This window comes from Bison bison, unplaced genomic scaffold (genome assembly GCF_000754665.1).
Source record: "Bison bison bison isolate TAMUID 2011002044 unplaced genomic scaffold, Bison_UMD1.0 scf7180017864367, whole genome shotgun sequence".
Taxonomy (NCBI): Eukaryota; Metazoa; Chordata; class Mammalia; order Artiodactyla; family Bovidae; genus Bison; species Bison bison.
The window spans coordinates 4,920,258-4,935,016 of NW_011494939.1; the positions used below are offsets into that span (position 1 = coordinate 4,920,258).

The window sequence follows — 14,759 nt, forward strand, 5'->3', positions numbered from 1 at the left end:
CTTTGGCCACCTCTTGAGAAGAGTTGACTCATTGGAAAAGACTCTGATGCTGGGAGGGATTGGGGGCAGGAGGAGAAGGGGACAACAGAGGATGAGATGGCTGAATGGCATCACTGACTCGATGGACATGAGTCTGAGTGAACTCCGGGAGTTGGTGATGGACAGGGAGGCCTGGCGTGCTGCGATTCATGGGGTCGCAAAGAGTCGGACACGACTGAGTGACTGAACTGAACTAGGGACAAATACCCAGTGCACTTATTCAAAACAGCAAAGGCCCAGATAGAGGCATTGGTCACCATCACTCAAAGAAGGTTACAATGCTAATTCCTTGGACTGTTTTGTTCACTCCTGTGTCCAGAACTCAGAGCAGTGTGGCATGGTAGGAAATCAATAAATATTTGCAGGATGAATATAAGAAGTAGAACTGCTCAGCCACTGAAGATTGAACCTAGGAAACATTCTGCAGCCCAGAATTTACCCCACTACCTCTGTGATATCAACAAAAACATTCACCGAGAGCTTACCATATGCTAAGTACTGTTCTGAATGTTTACATTAACAATTCCTTTAACTCTTTACAATAAACCTTTAATGTAGAGGGGTGTTTTACAAAAGAGGAGTGGAGACACAATGGCCCAAGGTGACCCGGGTAGGAAAGAGAAGAGCCAGGCTTCAAATTCAAGCAATCTGGCTCCAGAATCTAGCTGCCGCCAACACATACTGAGAAAAATGGCTGTGCTTGTCCTGCCCGAGCTCAGAGACCTCATTTGGTTGACTGAACCTGTCTGACTTTAGCCAAATATAGAAACAGGAAAACTTGGTCAGGAAATCTCTGTTGACTTTTTTCTAAGTCCAGCACCTAATTTATTAAGAATAGTGCAAGTTTTCTGGGCCCAGGGAACTTTACCAATGGATGCTCCCCGGGCATCCTGTGGTGGTCACAGCTGCCCCGGATTTGGCGTGCTGCATCACACCTTCAGAACTGTTCTTAAAATGCTTGCAATGTTGGAGGAAAGATGTGAGTAATAAGTCCAAATAGATTTGGGGAAGAGATCCATAAATACAACACATAAGTCAATACCAGATGGCTGGAAAATTACTGAAATGAATGGATATTAATAGCTTCTAAGCTCTGACCACCTACTATGTTCCAGGCACTCACTAAGTCCTTACTATACATCAGGTTCATTCATCGTCCCAGGGACTCTTGTAGGAATCATTATTATCTATTTTATAGATGAGAAGATACATTCAGAAAGGCTAAGAGACTTGACTAGTGTCACACAGTTGGTAGTTGTTAGAGCCAAGATTTGAATCCAGTTCCATCTGACTCCAAAGCCTGTGTCTTACCACCTTCCAGTCCACATGGTCTCCCCACACGTGCTAGAATAATGGCTGTACAGCTATGACTATCAAATCCTTTAGTTGCCTGCAAAGAGCTTTACTGAAAAACCTCCAAATTGCAGCTTGTTTTTCAGTCTATACAGCTTCTGCTCAAGGTAATCAGGGAACAAAACCTCCAAAGCACAAAAAGAAATAATAAGAAAGAAATAGTTGAAATCAGTGCTCTGATCATAAGTCTACCTGGCATCTTTCAGATGCTGAAAATTTCAGAAGGCTGAATAGTCAAGTTGCAGCTTGTAATTCAAAGCCTTTATTGTAATAACAAGTTATCATACCCCCCACCCGCCAAAGACTCTACTGCTATAGTGGAAGATGGGCATATCTACTGTAGAAGAAAATGGTGAAGAAGGGGTGATGCTGCCATATCAGGGAACCCAGAACAGACCCACAGATAGTAACAGCAGAGGAGTGGAGTGCATGCATGGGGAAATGAGCCAGGTGAAACAAGAAAGGCAGAAAGTTAATGGTTGTTGGAACTGAGTTGTAGACACATGGGAGTCCCTTGTACTAGTCAACGTACTTTTTTGTGTACTTGAAAATTTCCACTACAAAAAAAAGTCATGTAGCCCTTCCAGCTACATTATAGCTCTAGATTAATGATCTGGGTTCCATGCCTTCTTGGACATAGTAGGGTAACTTCTGGGCCCTAGCCCTGGAGGGAGATGTCAAGGCTGAAAAAGTGTTGGGTCTCACTGTTTTGTCTGGATCCATTCCTTGCTGGCCCATTACCAATGGCCTGAGCATGCCTCACAGCCAAAACACTATAGGAAATTCTGCTTTTAAAGAAGTGAGGGGGGGACTGAAACCATCTCTTCTAAGAATGAGAGCTGAGCACCCAAAAGACAATTAAACCCTCAAACCAGAACAGGGTAAAAGAGCAGGTTCAATTAGTATGCAAGAGGATCTGGTTAGAGTTGACTCAGAGGTAACCTATGAGGATGATACTACTACACAGAATAAGGAACCTGGCAACAACCCAGAAATCAATGTGTGGTTATGCTGCAAAAGAAGTTAAGAACGTGCTGAGAAAAGACAAACCTCAAGCATATTTTAGTAGATTCTATCTAAACATCACCTCTTTCCTTTAACAATTTACAGGACAAAGAGATTAGCCAAGCCCATATCACTTGAAGAAACAATCCACTTAGAAATCTGAGTGAAGGTATGTTTAAAAAGTCCTGATTATTAGATGGCTTTGTTTGGATCACTCAAAGGCAAATGGAAAGGTCTACTGCATCCTTTAGAAAACAAGTAAAAAACCAGGGTAAACAAGGCACAGAATGGGTAAAACCAATGTGGACTCTGTGGGTCATCTGCAGTGGGTGAGTCCAGCTGGTTCAGGAACATTGCCCAAGAAAGCTGTCCTGTGACCACAGGTTTGACCCCTATCCACAGTCAGCGATTTTTAAAGTATGTACCAAAGATCACAAGTCTAAGGAGGTGGGCAGAAGAGAGAATGTGAATGCAGTCATGCAGATCCACCCTCAGTACTTAAAACACAACCCAGAGCACTGTCCAACAGCTTTCTATCCCACCGAGAATAAAATCTAATCCTCACCACCAGTGCTCCCATCTGTTCTTTCCTAGCTCACCACAGTCCAGCCACACTACTGGGACTCTGAACCTCGTTTCCACCTCAAGACCTTTGTCCTTGCAGCTTCTCTGCCTTGACTGCTATTCCCTAAATCTTTGCAATGGCTATCCAGATCTCAAAGGTCTGAGAGGCCTTTCCTAACTACTAAAGTAGTATCCCCCACTCACTTTCTCTTATGTCCTGTAATTTTCTCCATCTCATTTGTCACTATCTGATGTTAATTTATCTGATTACTGTCACTTGTCTGTCTCTCCCCAGTAGAACGCAACTTGTGTGAAAATAGGGTCTGACTGATCAGTCCTGGGTGTTCCATTGGAAGGACTGATGTTGAAACTAAAACTCCAACACTTTGGCAACCTGATGCAAAGAGCTGACTCATTTGAAAAGACCCTGATGCTGGGAAAGATTGAGGGCAGGAGGAGAAGGGGATGACAGAGGATGAGATGGTTGAATGGCATCACCAACTCAATGAACATGGGTTTGGGTAGACTCCAGCAGTTGGTGATGGACAGGGAGGCCTGGCGTGCTATGGTTCATAGGGTCACGAAGAGTCAGACACAACTGAGCGACTGAACTGAAACTGAACTGAACTGTCTGGTTCACCACTTATAGCCACAGAATCTAAGACAAGGAATACCTGGTGATGAATGAATACCTTCCTATCAGGTCAGCAGCTACCTTTGTGTATGTATTTATATATAAAACAATATTTTTCAAACCAAAAATGAAGGTACTGGGATTGATGAGGCATATTTTCCCTAAAATATGAATGTACATAAATGAAAATGCATAGTATCCACATTTAATAAGGAGTTCACTTGAAAAAAACTAAAATTACATAAAATTGAGACTCTGAGACTGAGTATCTCGGAGACTCTGAGACACAGATATCACATACACAAAATTCAGCTTTTTTTCACTGTTTAATAAACATTTCTCATAACTCATGCCTTCAGCACTAAAGCAGTTAGCTGTCAACGATCATGGATAACAGGGTGCTCACAAGGGAAAGGGGGGACTGCTGAGTGAGAGTCTGCGTGCACAGGTGGGCCTGCGTGCTCATGCACTGCAAAAGTACTTTCAGCTCAGAACTCACAACTGATAGCTCTTAAAGCCAGACTGGCCTTGGCTTACATTTGTTACCATTTTTTTTAGGGAATTTCCTCACTGGCTCAGCGGTAAAGAATCTGCCCACCAACGTAGGAGATACAGGTTCATTTCCTGGGTCAGGAAGATCCCCTGGAGGAGGAAATGGCACCTACTCCAGTATTCTTGCCTGGAAAATTCCACGGACAGAGGAGCCTGGCGGGCTACAGTCCATGGGGTTACAAAGAGTCGGAAACGACTTAGCAACCAAACAACAACAAAAAATGTCTCTAACAATAATGTGAATGTCAAATGCTTAACTTTAATGTGCATGTCAAACACCTGGAGATCTTATTAAAATGCAGATGTTGATTCTGAGGCGGGGCCTGAGATTTCCCCATATTTCTAATAAGTTCTCACTGAGGTTATATCTATGCTGCTGGCCAGAGGATCACACTTTGAGAAGCAAACCTCTAGTACCATGAAATTACCATCTACCATAATCTAGAGGAAGGACGCCTCCAGATTAGCTCAGAATGGAAATGGCAACTATAGAAGACTTAGTTTCCAAGAGACAAAAAAGGGGCCCTAATTAAAGAAAAGCAGAGAGGAACTTCTCTGGTAAGAACTGACTGGTCTTTCTTAATTTGTAACAAGCCAAATCTGTAAAGATTGAAGATAGACCTACTCCTAAGTGTTGATCTGTGTACAGATCGTGGGAAACTGTTTAACTTGGTTATGAGAACTTGAGGCATATATTCCTTTACAAGTCTGATATTTACAACTCTTTGAGCATGAGAAATGAGAAAGCTTTACCAACTCTGTAGCAACAGAACTGATGTGGACCAATTTCCCCTTTTTCACCACCTTGCTTATTTATAAAACTAGTTTTGTTTCTGATTTCTCCTTTTAAAGTTTCCCCTCCTTACCACCAAGCCCACGTCCACATCCGGCCCAGTGGGTTAACACACCCAATGTGACCTTACTTCCTGCTATTCCTCCCTAGCCTTGTCACTGAATAAATGGGCAGGGCCACCTGGAACTCTCACCCCACCTAAGCCTCCACCCTCAACTGGGTGCTCTGGCAGCCTTAACAGAACTTGTACTGCCTGCATTATTCCTCATAGTTGTTAATGTGCATAATTCCCTGGGGACCTGAGGGTGGGCGTGGAGTCACTAAAAAGTATTTGGGCAATCCTGTGTCTTTTGGCAACCTTCTCACAATTAATGAGTGGCCATGATCTGTCACTATCCACAGGGACCTTCTTCCCAGTCCACAAAAATGGAACAAACAAACAAACCTGGCCTTCTCCTTCCAGTTTTTTGTGTTCCTTAAGAAGTTGTTCCAAATGCATCACACTGTCTCCGATGTCAGAAAACTCTGCTTGCTCCGCCAACAAGTTATCCAGGGCTAGCTTAACCTACAAGACATATTAGAAAGCCCAGAAATAAGCCAATGGACATCTCATCTGCAGGTATAGGCTTGTCATACTCTAGACAACTTGAAAATCCAAAAACGATTCAGGATATGTGTGTATCTATATAGACTTTTTTTTAAACAGCTTATCAGCTTTCAGATTAAACTGGAGGTACTGAAATGCCTTAATAAATACCTCATAAATGTGATGAATGACTGAAGAATAAATTCAAAATGCAAATAATAATGTTAAAAGCATATCATCTAATCCCCAATTAAAGTAAATGAATTATGTAAAAAAAAAAACAAACACCTCAGGGTGCTGAGACAATGTGTAGATGGAATATTGAAGCTACACTGAATCAAAAAGGAAGGTAAACCATCACTGAAATACCATGTGGGAAAATAGGATTCTGGTACATTGCTACCCCCACCTAAAAAGGTGAGAGAGGAATTAAAAATATATAGAAGGGACTGGATTAGGAGAAGATGCAGAGCCTGATACCCAGAGTTCAAGGGGGAAGAGAGAACCAGAAATCACTGAACTGTGCACTCCCCTAACAGAACCATAAAAGGAAGTTTTATTAAAGAAGAAAATAACACCTCACAAAAACTGTGTTCAAAGTGCTGTAGTTGTAGGTATTGATTAAGCTTCAGGTGATGCTCAGACCAGAACTGAATAAAGGCTTTTTGTGTTTCATCCAACTGAACTAATAACCTGTCAAGAAAGAACAAGAAAGGACATGTGATTAGTGTGCATTTCCACAGGCTCATGCAGATAACACCCATGTTTTGAGTCAGGGTTACTACTTGTGATGATCTCCTTACTTTGAAGTCTGTGTCACCTATGACTTTCTCATGGTTCAGCTGGTTCCCCATTTTTCAATCAGGATACCCTCAGTACTAGGCAGAAACCTCAGATGCAGCTGCCATGCTTTAAAATGTGCCCCAGGTAGCCTTACCTTTCTGCCTATTTCTTTCCACCTAAGAAGACAGGTGTGCAAACACAGCACCTAACCAAACAGTTTTTTGGCAATGAAGGCTCAGTAAATACTACCATATTCCTTGACATCCTGGGATGAAAGTAGATCATAGGAGGAGGGAATGGCTTTCTCATAAAAAGATCTCTGTAGATGGATGCCAGAAGGACACTATGGTTTTTCCTTTGTTGTCTCAAATATTCTTCTTCCTTGATCCCACCAAGACCCATCGGCAGCTGTTCCAATCTGTTCTTGGTTGTTTCACATCATCTGGTTCTATGTATTCTCTCCAGAAAAATCAGATACCACCCTTCTCACTCACCTTTCCATGGTAGCTACATTCTCAACTTCATGGAGACTGAGTTTGCTGGTGGGACTTTTGGTTGCCGGTTCTTGCATGCATGACAGCAATGTGGCCCCTTGCTTTCCAAGTAATTTCAGCTCATCCTAGAGAAAGGAAAATACAGTCTGTCTTAGAAGAAATTAAAAGCAAATTTTAGGTAGACTTCAGATGAGTGCAGTGGTGCATGTGTGCATGCTAAGTTGCCACAGTCTGACTCTTTGTGACTCTATGAACTATAGCCCACCAGGATCCTCTGTCCCTGGGATTCTCCAGGCAAAATAATGGAGTGGGGTGCCATTGCCTCCTCCAGGGGATCTTCCCAATCCAGGGATCGAACCTGAGTCGCTTATGTCTCCTGCATTGGCAGTTGGGTTCTTTACCACTAGCACCACCTGGGAAATCTGAGTACAATGGTAAGTATATTTTTATTATATTATTATATTTAGCAAATTAAGTGCTAAGTAGAAGTCAACCTATAGCTTTTTAAATAGATTAACTTCATCCTAATAGATAATACAAACACATGATACAAAATTCAAAATATACAAAACAGTACATATTGAAAAGGGGCTTACGAGGTGGTGCTAATGGTAGAGAACCTGCCTGCCAATGCAGGAGACATAAGATGCATGTTCGATCCCTGGGTCGGGAAGATCCCCTGGAGGAGGGCATGACAACCTACTCCAGTATTCATGCCTGGAGAATCCCATGGACAGAGGAGCCTGGTGGGCTACAGTCCATGGCGTCACAAGAGTCAGATGTGACTAAAGTGACTTAGCGTGCACACATGCACATATTGAAAAACCAAGTGTTATGTCCACAGCCCATCCACATTCCCACTCCAAAAGCAACAACTCTTAAATTTTATGCATATCTCAGGTTACTATAAATTTAAAATAATTAGTTAATAAAATCTGTTTTTTAATCCAAAATAGTGGCCAGAAATAAGAAAATGGCAGATATCAAATGTTAAGTGATGGAAGATGCCATACAGGTTACCATGGTCTCATCAATAAACACCTGCCAGTCCTGCCCCTACCCCAAAGTGTGGCCTTGTTCAACTATCAAAGTACAGAGGAGATGAGCAGCAATTTCAGTTTGACATGGGAAGATTCATATTTCCAAGGCAATTCTATTCTCTCTTTTTACATGGGGACTTAGGGCATTGCAACTGGGGAAGATGTCAGGTTATCTCCTTCCAAATCCAGTGGCTCTAGTCCTCTACTTGCATAGTACACGCGATCTCTCAATGCCGTGATCATTACATATAAGGTAGGCCAAAAAGGATGGAGTCTGGCCTAGAATTTTGCAGCTGTGAGTTTGGGGTTTCATTCCTGGATCACTCAAGATGCTGGTTTGGTATGCCCTAAAGGTAAGAACAGGCCCATAATTACCAAGCAATCTCCTTGATGCACACAAACACAAAATCTCTTCCTGCAGGCTAGCCACCACCAACCTCACTGATGCAGAGCACATTCATTCCCCGTGGAAGGGTTTTATACTCTCCACTCCAGTCACACAGAAATTCAGGCCCTCTCAACCTTATACCTTTGCTCCTTGTCCCCCATCTCACCTCAGGATTCATCCTTGGGAAGGCCTCCACTACCTACACCCAGCCTCAAACTTGTCCTAAGATCTGGGCTGATGACAGATTTGACTCCTCTGATCAAAATTCTCTGGACAGACCCTGTGGCTCTGTCCTCTCCAGGTAATGCCCCAAGTCTGCCACCTGGCTGGTATTCCTGCCTGGGAACTGGTCATAACCCTTCTTTTCCACTCTCAGGTATCAGCCCTCATTTCTTATCTCATCAGTGCTCATTAAATATTTATAGGTTGGATGAATTAAAAATAGTCTAAAGAAATAAGGTTGCAGATGGATTAAAAACAAGATATGATGAGGGGAGAAAAAAGCAGTCATTAGTAAATGCTCTTAGCTTTTCCCTTCTCCTTCTCGCTATACAAAAGCTTCAATAGGGTTACCCAAATCTGCCATAAACATGGAGGGAAAGACTGAGGAACCATGGTTCTTGGACAGCATAAAGGTAAGTTGCCCAACCCCAAAATGCAGTTTGTCCTTGTTCACAGTGGTGACAACTCAAAATATTTAATACCTATATGGAGCAGACCACTGACAAATCAGCACAGAAGTCACATACAACCTGATGATTGATGATTGTTGCCCTAGTCATTTATTTCATTAGGATTTTCTAACTCTGTTATTTGTTTACATTTATTAGCTGTTTCCTGAAAAAAAGAGAGAGAGAGACTTTTCATGTTTCAAACTTTAAAATTTTGAAATGAAAACAGACTTACAAAGAACTCCCATATACTTTTTCATCCCTATTCACCAACTGTTCATGTTTTGTCACATTTGCTTTCTCTCTCCTTCCCTCTATTCCTTCTTTTCTCCCTGCCCCATAAATTGTTTCTGAACCATCTAAAGTCATTCACCGATATCATGCACCTTTTGCCCTAAGAGCATGACTCTTAAATACCCACAATAGTAAAAAAATATAAATGTTTAACACTGATACAATATCTAATATGCAAATTTCATATTCAGATTTCTCCTGTTGTCCCAGTAACATCCCTTATAAAATTCCTTTTTCTATAATCCAGGGTCCAATCTAGACTTGAACACTGTATTTAATTGTCATATCTCTTTAGTCTTTAATTAGGACCAGTTCTTTGGCCTTTTATTCTTTTAATCACTCACATTTTAAAAGAGTATAGGCCACTAGATAAGTTTTCTATTATTTGGGGGGTTATTATTACATACTCAAATTTTTTAATATTTTTGGTATGTTAGTCAGTTGTAGTCATTATTGTTTTTGATGGTTAAAGTGTCCAACTTTGGCCATTGTGAGCCCCTCTTTGAGCTGGTTCTCCCTTTTTGATTGAGCCTTGATTAATCTTTGGGACCTTTCTAGGTTTTTGGCAAAACAAAATATTCCAGGTCCTTCTTGTATTTTCCTTTCTTGTCTTTTATATTTTCCTATTTCTCCAAGGAGTCTTGCTTTCTCTTGATAGAAAGTGATATTTATAAATCAAGATCTGAGTGCTAGCTAGCATATGCATTGTTACTAGGGTGTCTTTGCTTCCAGGTCCTTTTGAGTGAACAAAGCCAGGAAACATGTTTTCAAAAACCATCAGATTATATAGGTATTTTAAATTCCAAATAAAATTAATATTATTATTGGGATTTCCTACAAAGAAAATAGAGTCAAATTTACAATGCCAGCACAGTTTTCCCTTGTTATCCACAGGGGATTGGTTCCAGGACCCACCTCAGATACCAAAATCTGCAGATGCTCAAGTCCCTTATATAAAATGATATAGTATTTGCATATAACATACAGACATCTTCCTGCATATTTTAAGTCATCTCTAGATTACTTACCTAATACAATGTAAATGCTATGTAAGTCATTTCCAGGTACAAGGCAATTGCCATTTTTTGCTTTTAGAAATTTTCTGGAATTTTTTAAAGTGTTTTCAAACCACAGTAGTTTGAATCCTTGGATTAAGAATCATGAATACAGCAGTCAGACTGCATAGCGATCCTAGTAGGTATAGCATTGCAATTATAATTTTCATTTCTCTACTGACTAATGATATTGCAGATGTCTTCACGTGCTTTGTACTCAGTCGCTCAGTTGTGTCTGACTTATTGTGATTCCATGGACTGTGGTCCACCAGGCTCCTTAGTCTGCAGGATTTCCCAGGCAAGAATACTGGAGTGGGTTGCCACTTCCTTCTCCAGGGCATCTTCCCTATCCAGGGATTGAATCTGTGTCTCCTGCATCTCCTGCACCAGTGGGCAGATTCTTAACCACTGAGCCACCTGGGAATTAATGTCATTTATATTCCTTCTTTGGATATGTGTGTGTGTGTTAAATAACTTTAGTTGTGTTTGACTCTTTGCAACCCATGTCTATTCAAATCCTTTGCCCATTTTTATTTTTTAATTTTTACTTATTTTTTGTTTGGCATTGCTGTGGCTTGTGGGATCTTAGTTCCCAGATCAGGGATTGAAGCCAGGCCCTCAGCAGTGACAGCAAGGAGTCCTAACTACCTTTGCTTGTTTTAAAATTGAGTTGGAAAAGGCAATGGCACCCCACTCCAGTACTCTTGCCTGGAAAATCCCATGGAGGAGGAGCCTGGTAGGCTGCAGTCCATGGGGTTGCTAAGAGTTGGACACGACTGAGCGACTTCACTTTCACTTTCACACATTGGAGAAGGAAATGGCAACCCACTTCAGTATTCTTGCCTGGAGAATCCCAGGGATGGCAGAGCCTGGTGCGCTGCTGTCTGTGGGGTCACACAGAGTCGGACACGACTGAAGTGACTTAGCAGCAGCAGCATTTGTCGTTTTATGGTTAAGTTGACCAGAATTGGTGTCATATCTACAAAACCATTGCTTAATCTAAAGTCATGAAGATTTACATCTGTATTTTCCTCCAAGTGTTTTATAGTTTTAGACTTTACATTTAGTTCTTTGATCAATTTTAAGAGAATCTTTATATATGGTGTGAGGCAAGCCTCAATTTCCCTTGCTTCGTGTAGATGGGAACTTGGTTCCCAGTTGTCCTACAGCCCAAGGATCTTTAGTTTTGTTCCCATGGAAAGAAAATATCCTTGGTCTTTTTTTTTTTTTTTTTTTACTGCTGGCATTCAGGCTGGAGGAGGAGCTCAGGGACTTGCTTCTGGGAACATCTATATATGTTTTGGGGAGTTTCAGTGAGTTTTCTCTTGTGCAGATAGGATCCTAGTGGCAGCAGGTGAGTGTGGCCATACTGCTTGTACACTGAGAGATGGCCTGTATTCTGTCAAGGCTGCCTTTCCTCAGAAAATGAGAGCTCTCCTTGGAGAAGGATCCAATTATCAGAGGAGTTTGGGGTCCCTGTGTGTACATGCTCTAAAGGTATGCTCCAACTGTTCATCCATGTGCAAGAAGTACCTGCAGGGACGGGATAAGTGTGCTGAGTTATGTGTGCTTGTCTTGATTTATGAGGACCTTAGTCTCCCCCAAAAGAAGACCAATGCTGAACGTGTGTACAGGACTCTCTCTTCCTTTCTCTTCCTCAGATGGTATAGCAAAGTGAAGCGAAGTGAAAGTTGCTCAGTCGTGTCCGACTCTTTGTAACTCCATGGCTATACAGTCCATGAAATTCTCCAGGCCAGAATACTGGAGTGGGTAGCCTTTCCCTTCTCCAGGGGAGCTTCCCATCACAGGGATCGAACCCAGGTCTCCTGCATTGCAGAATTCTTTACCAGCTGAGCCACAAGGGAAGCCCATGGTATAGCGAAATCACAGAGAAAATAAAGCTTCAAGTCTTAATATGAAGCCCAAGTGCCCACAATCTTATTGGACAGAAAATAGCACATATTGCTATTGGGAGCCTTTTTGATCATAAATATGAATTAAAAGCCAACGTGTGGCTCTGCCTTAAGGAAAGAATTTATGTTTCTTCTAGAGAAGAGCTCCTTTAAAGTGGTAAGTTTGCTTGAAAGTTTGATTTGTTTCTTCTGCTATGTATGTTCTGAGACTTTTTTTCTTTGTAACCAGATTGGTTTGATATACAAGTGTGGTCAAGACAGAAGAGATTCTTTTGGTTGATAATTCTGAAGAATGTGGTAACAACTACACACAGAATCAGTGCACAGGCTGTAAAAGTTCTCAAGTTCAACAACTCTCCTACTTTCATTGGCTGATTGTAGAGGTAACTATGTACTTATGTGAATCTAAAATAAGGGCTCTCAAAGATCCCCTGGGGAGAGGAAATCAAGAAACCAAGTCTCTTAATGCTGTGTTGTTCAGTCAAAAACTCTCCAGGATAGGAGGAAGCCATAAATCACACACTGTAACTCGTATAGATATTTAAATAGACTTAAAAGTTCACTGTTCTGAGAATCAGTCTTACACTATTTTTTCATTTGGAAAAAGATGCTTTCTAAATGGAAAAAATATTCAATTAGTCATAGAAACTTTGGTTTAAAAAGTAGATAAAATACTCTAATCAAAATAAAATAAAATTATATATAAGTGATCATAAAACTGAGTTATTAGTAAAAGTTTAAACAGTGTTCCTTTTTTTTTTGTAATATAAACCCTTTCTCTCTAAATCATTTTTGGATCAGAAAGAGGAAAAATCTAAATCTAGTTTAATGATTTTGGAATTTTTGCTTCTAATTTATAAGATATGAAGCAAAGAAATCAAAGTTGTACCAGGTCAACAATTAGTAATCACAGAAGAAACACTATGTATTGTCTTTAAAAGAATATTAATATTACTTGGTCAAATAAAGACAGAATAATTTAAATTTAACCCAAATTCACTTAATACTCTTTTTTCTTCCAGTTCTACTGAGATACAGTTGACATATAACATATTAATTTGGGGTGTACAGCATAATAATTTGACTTGGACACATCCTGTTTTAATTCCAAGAACTGCTGGCTACTGTGAACTAAAAAAAAATGACATTACTCCATCTCGGAGGCTGGTTCTTTCCCTCCCTTTACCTCCGTGGAATTCTACCTGTGTAGAGATGACAGAATACTTACTTATCTACCTTCCCTATGAACCCTCACTGCACCTACAGCTGGTTTCAGCCCTCAGATATGTGTCTTCATCTAAAATCCAATTTCTGTTTATCTTTTCCCCAGAGGCCTCCCTGATTGGCCACCTGGTCATCTTGATGCTTCTGCTCTGCAACCTCTCCCAACTCTTCTTGGAACGACATACAGAACCTACTTGCTCATGAGCCTAGGCTGGAGCCCTGTTCACAATGCCTTCCTACAGGCTCTGATGTTTCGCATCACACCCGTATATTAACTGATGCTCTGCAGTCTCCTATGGTCTGTGACCTGTGTGCATGGATCACCAGCCCTTTTGTAGCAGACTTCAGAGAGGTGCCTTAGACCCAGCCTTCCACACCCCATGCCATCTTCCAAGAACCGTGGGAGGTGAACTTGGCTAATATGTTTGGAATGAAATAGGTCAAGCTTCTAAAAGACATTTCCAGGGAATTTGCAGGTTTCTACAGTTTCAAACCAGACCTTTTGATTACTCAGAGTAATTCTGAGAATATATTTTGAACTCTTTTTGGTAACCAAGACCTTAAAGACAGAATTAAACAGTTTTCCCTGACACACAGAAGAATTAATTTGCCTCGACTACCTGACTCTGACTTCCCTAACTAAACTATGTGTTCTTTGAGTTTACATTTTGTTTGTTTCCTTGGAATGTGATGGTAGGTCATAAATATATGCTGAATAAATAAAAACTCAACCATCTAGCAAAGCAAAATGTTTGCATATTCTGGGTCACAGATAAGAGAGTTCAGCTCTTCTTATGCTCAACACAGCAAGGATACATGTAATGCTATGATGTATCAACCTTCTATCCTTGATTTGCTGCCTTGGTGAGTTCTGGAGTGCTTGTGTGCTTAGTCTCTCAGTGGTGTCTGACTCTTTGCAATCCCATGGACTGTAGCTGGCCAGGCTCCTCTGTCCATGGAATTTTTCAGGCAAGAATACTGGAGTGGGTTGCCATCTCCTCCTCCAGGGAATCTTCCCAACCCAGGGATTGAACCTCCATCTCCTGTGCTGTCTGTATTGCAGGCAGACTCTTTACTCACTGAGCCACTGGGGAAGCCCTCTCTTGCCAAATAATAGCTTTGGTCTGTTTGTGCTTCTGGTGGCAGAAAGGGGCTGGCACCCATCCAGTAAGACCTGAGAAGATTTCTCTTTACTGCATGGCCTAAAAGAATCTGCCAAGCTGCCTTCTCAGCAGGTTCTGACATGCTTTTATGAATCCTTTAATAGGTGCCTCTCCTTAAATCCAATTCAGAGCACTTTCATAGTCCTATTTCTCAAATTGGTTCCCCACTGAAAAAAGACACATCCCTGAGAGAAGTGAAGCAATAAGT

At 41.2% G+C, this 14,759-nt stretch overlaps 1 protein-coding gene across 8 annotated transcripts in view; it reads right to left on the reverse strand.

Moving 5' to 3' along the window:
* Window positions 1-14,759, reverse strand: part of MCF2L2 (MCF.2 cell line derived transforming sequence-like 2) — a 260,492-nt gene that overhangs the window by 148,321 nt on the left and 97,412 nt on the right. For all 8 annotated transcript variants that reach the window (XM_010855660.1, XM_010855653.1, XM_010855658.1 and 5 more), the window contains 3 exons: window positions 6,804-6,928; window positions 6,105-6,219; window positions 5,386-5,505 (listed from right to left, as the gene is read on the reverse strand). In XM_010855660.1, the coding sequence (XP_010853962.1) occupies window positions 5,386-5,505; window positions 6,105-6,219; window positions 6,804-6,928 (360 nt within the window). The remainder of the gene's footprint in view (window positions 1-5,385; window positions 5,506-6,104; window positions 6,220-6,803; window positions 6,929-14,759) is intronic.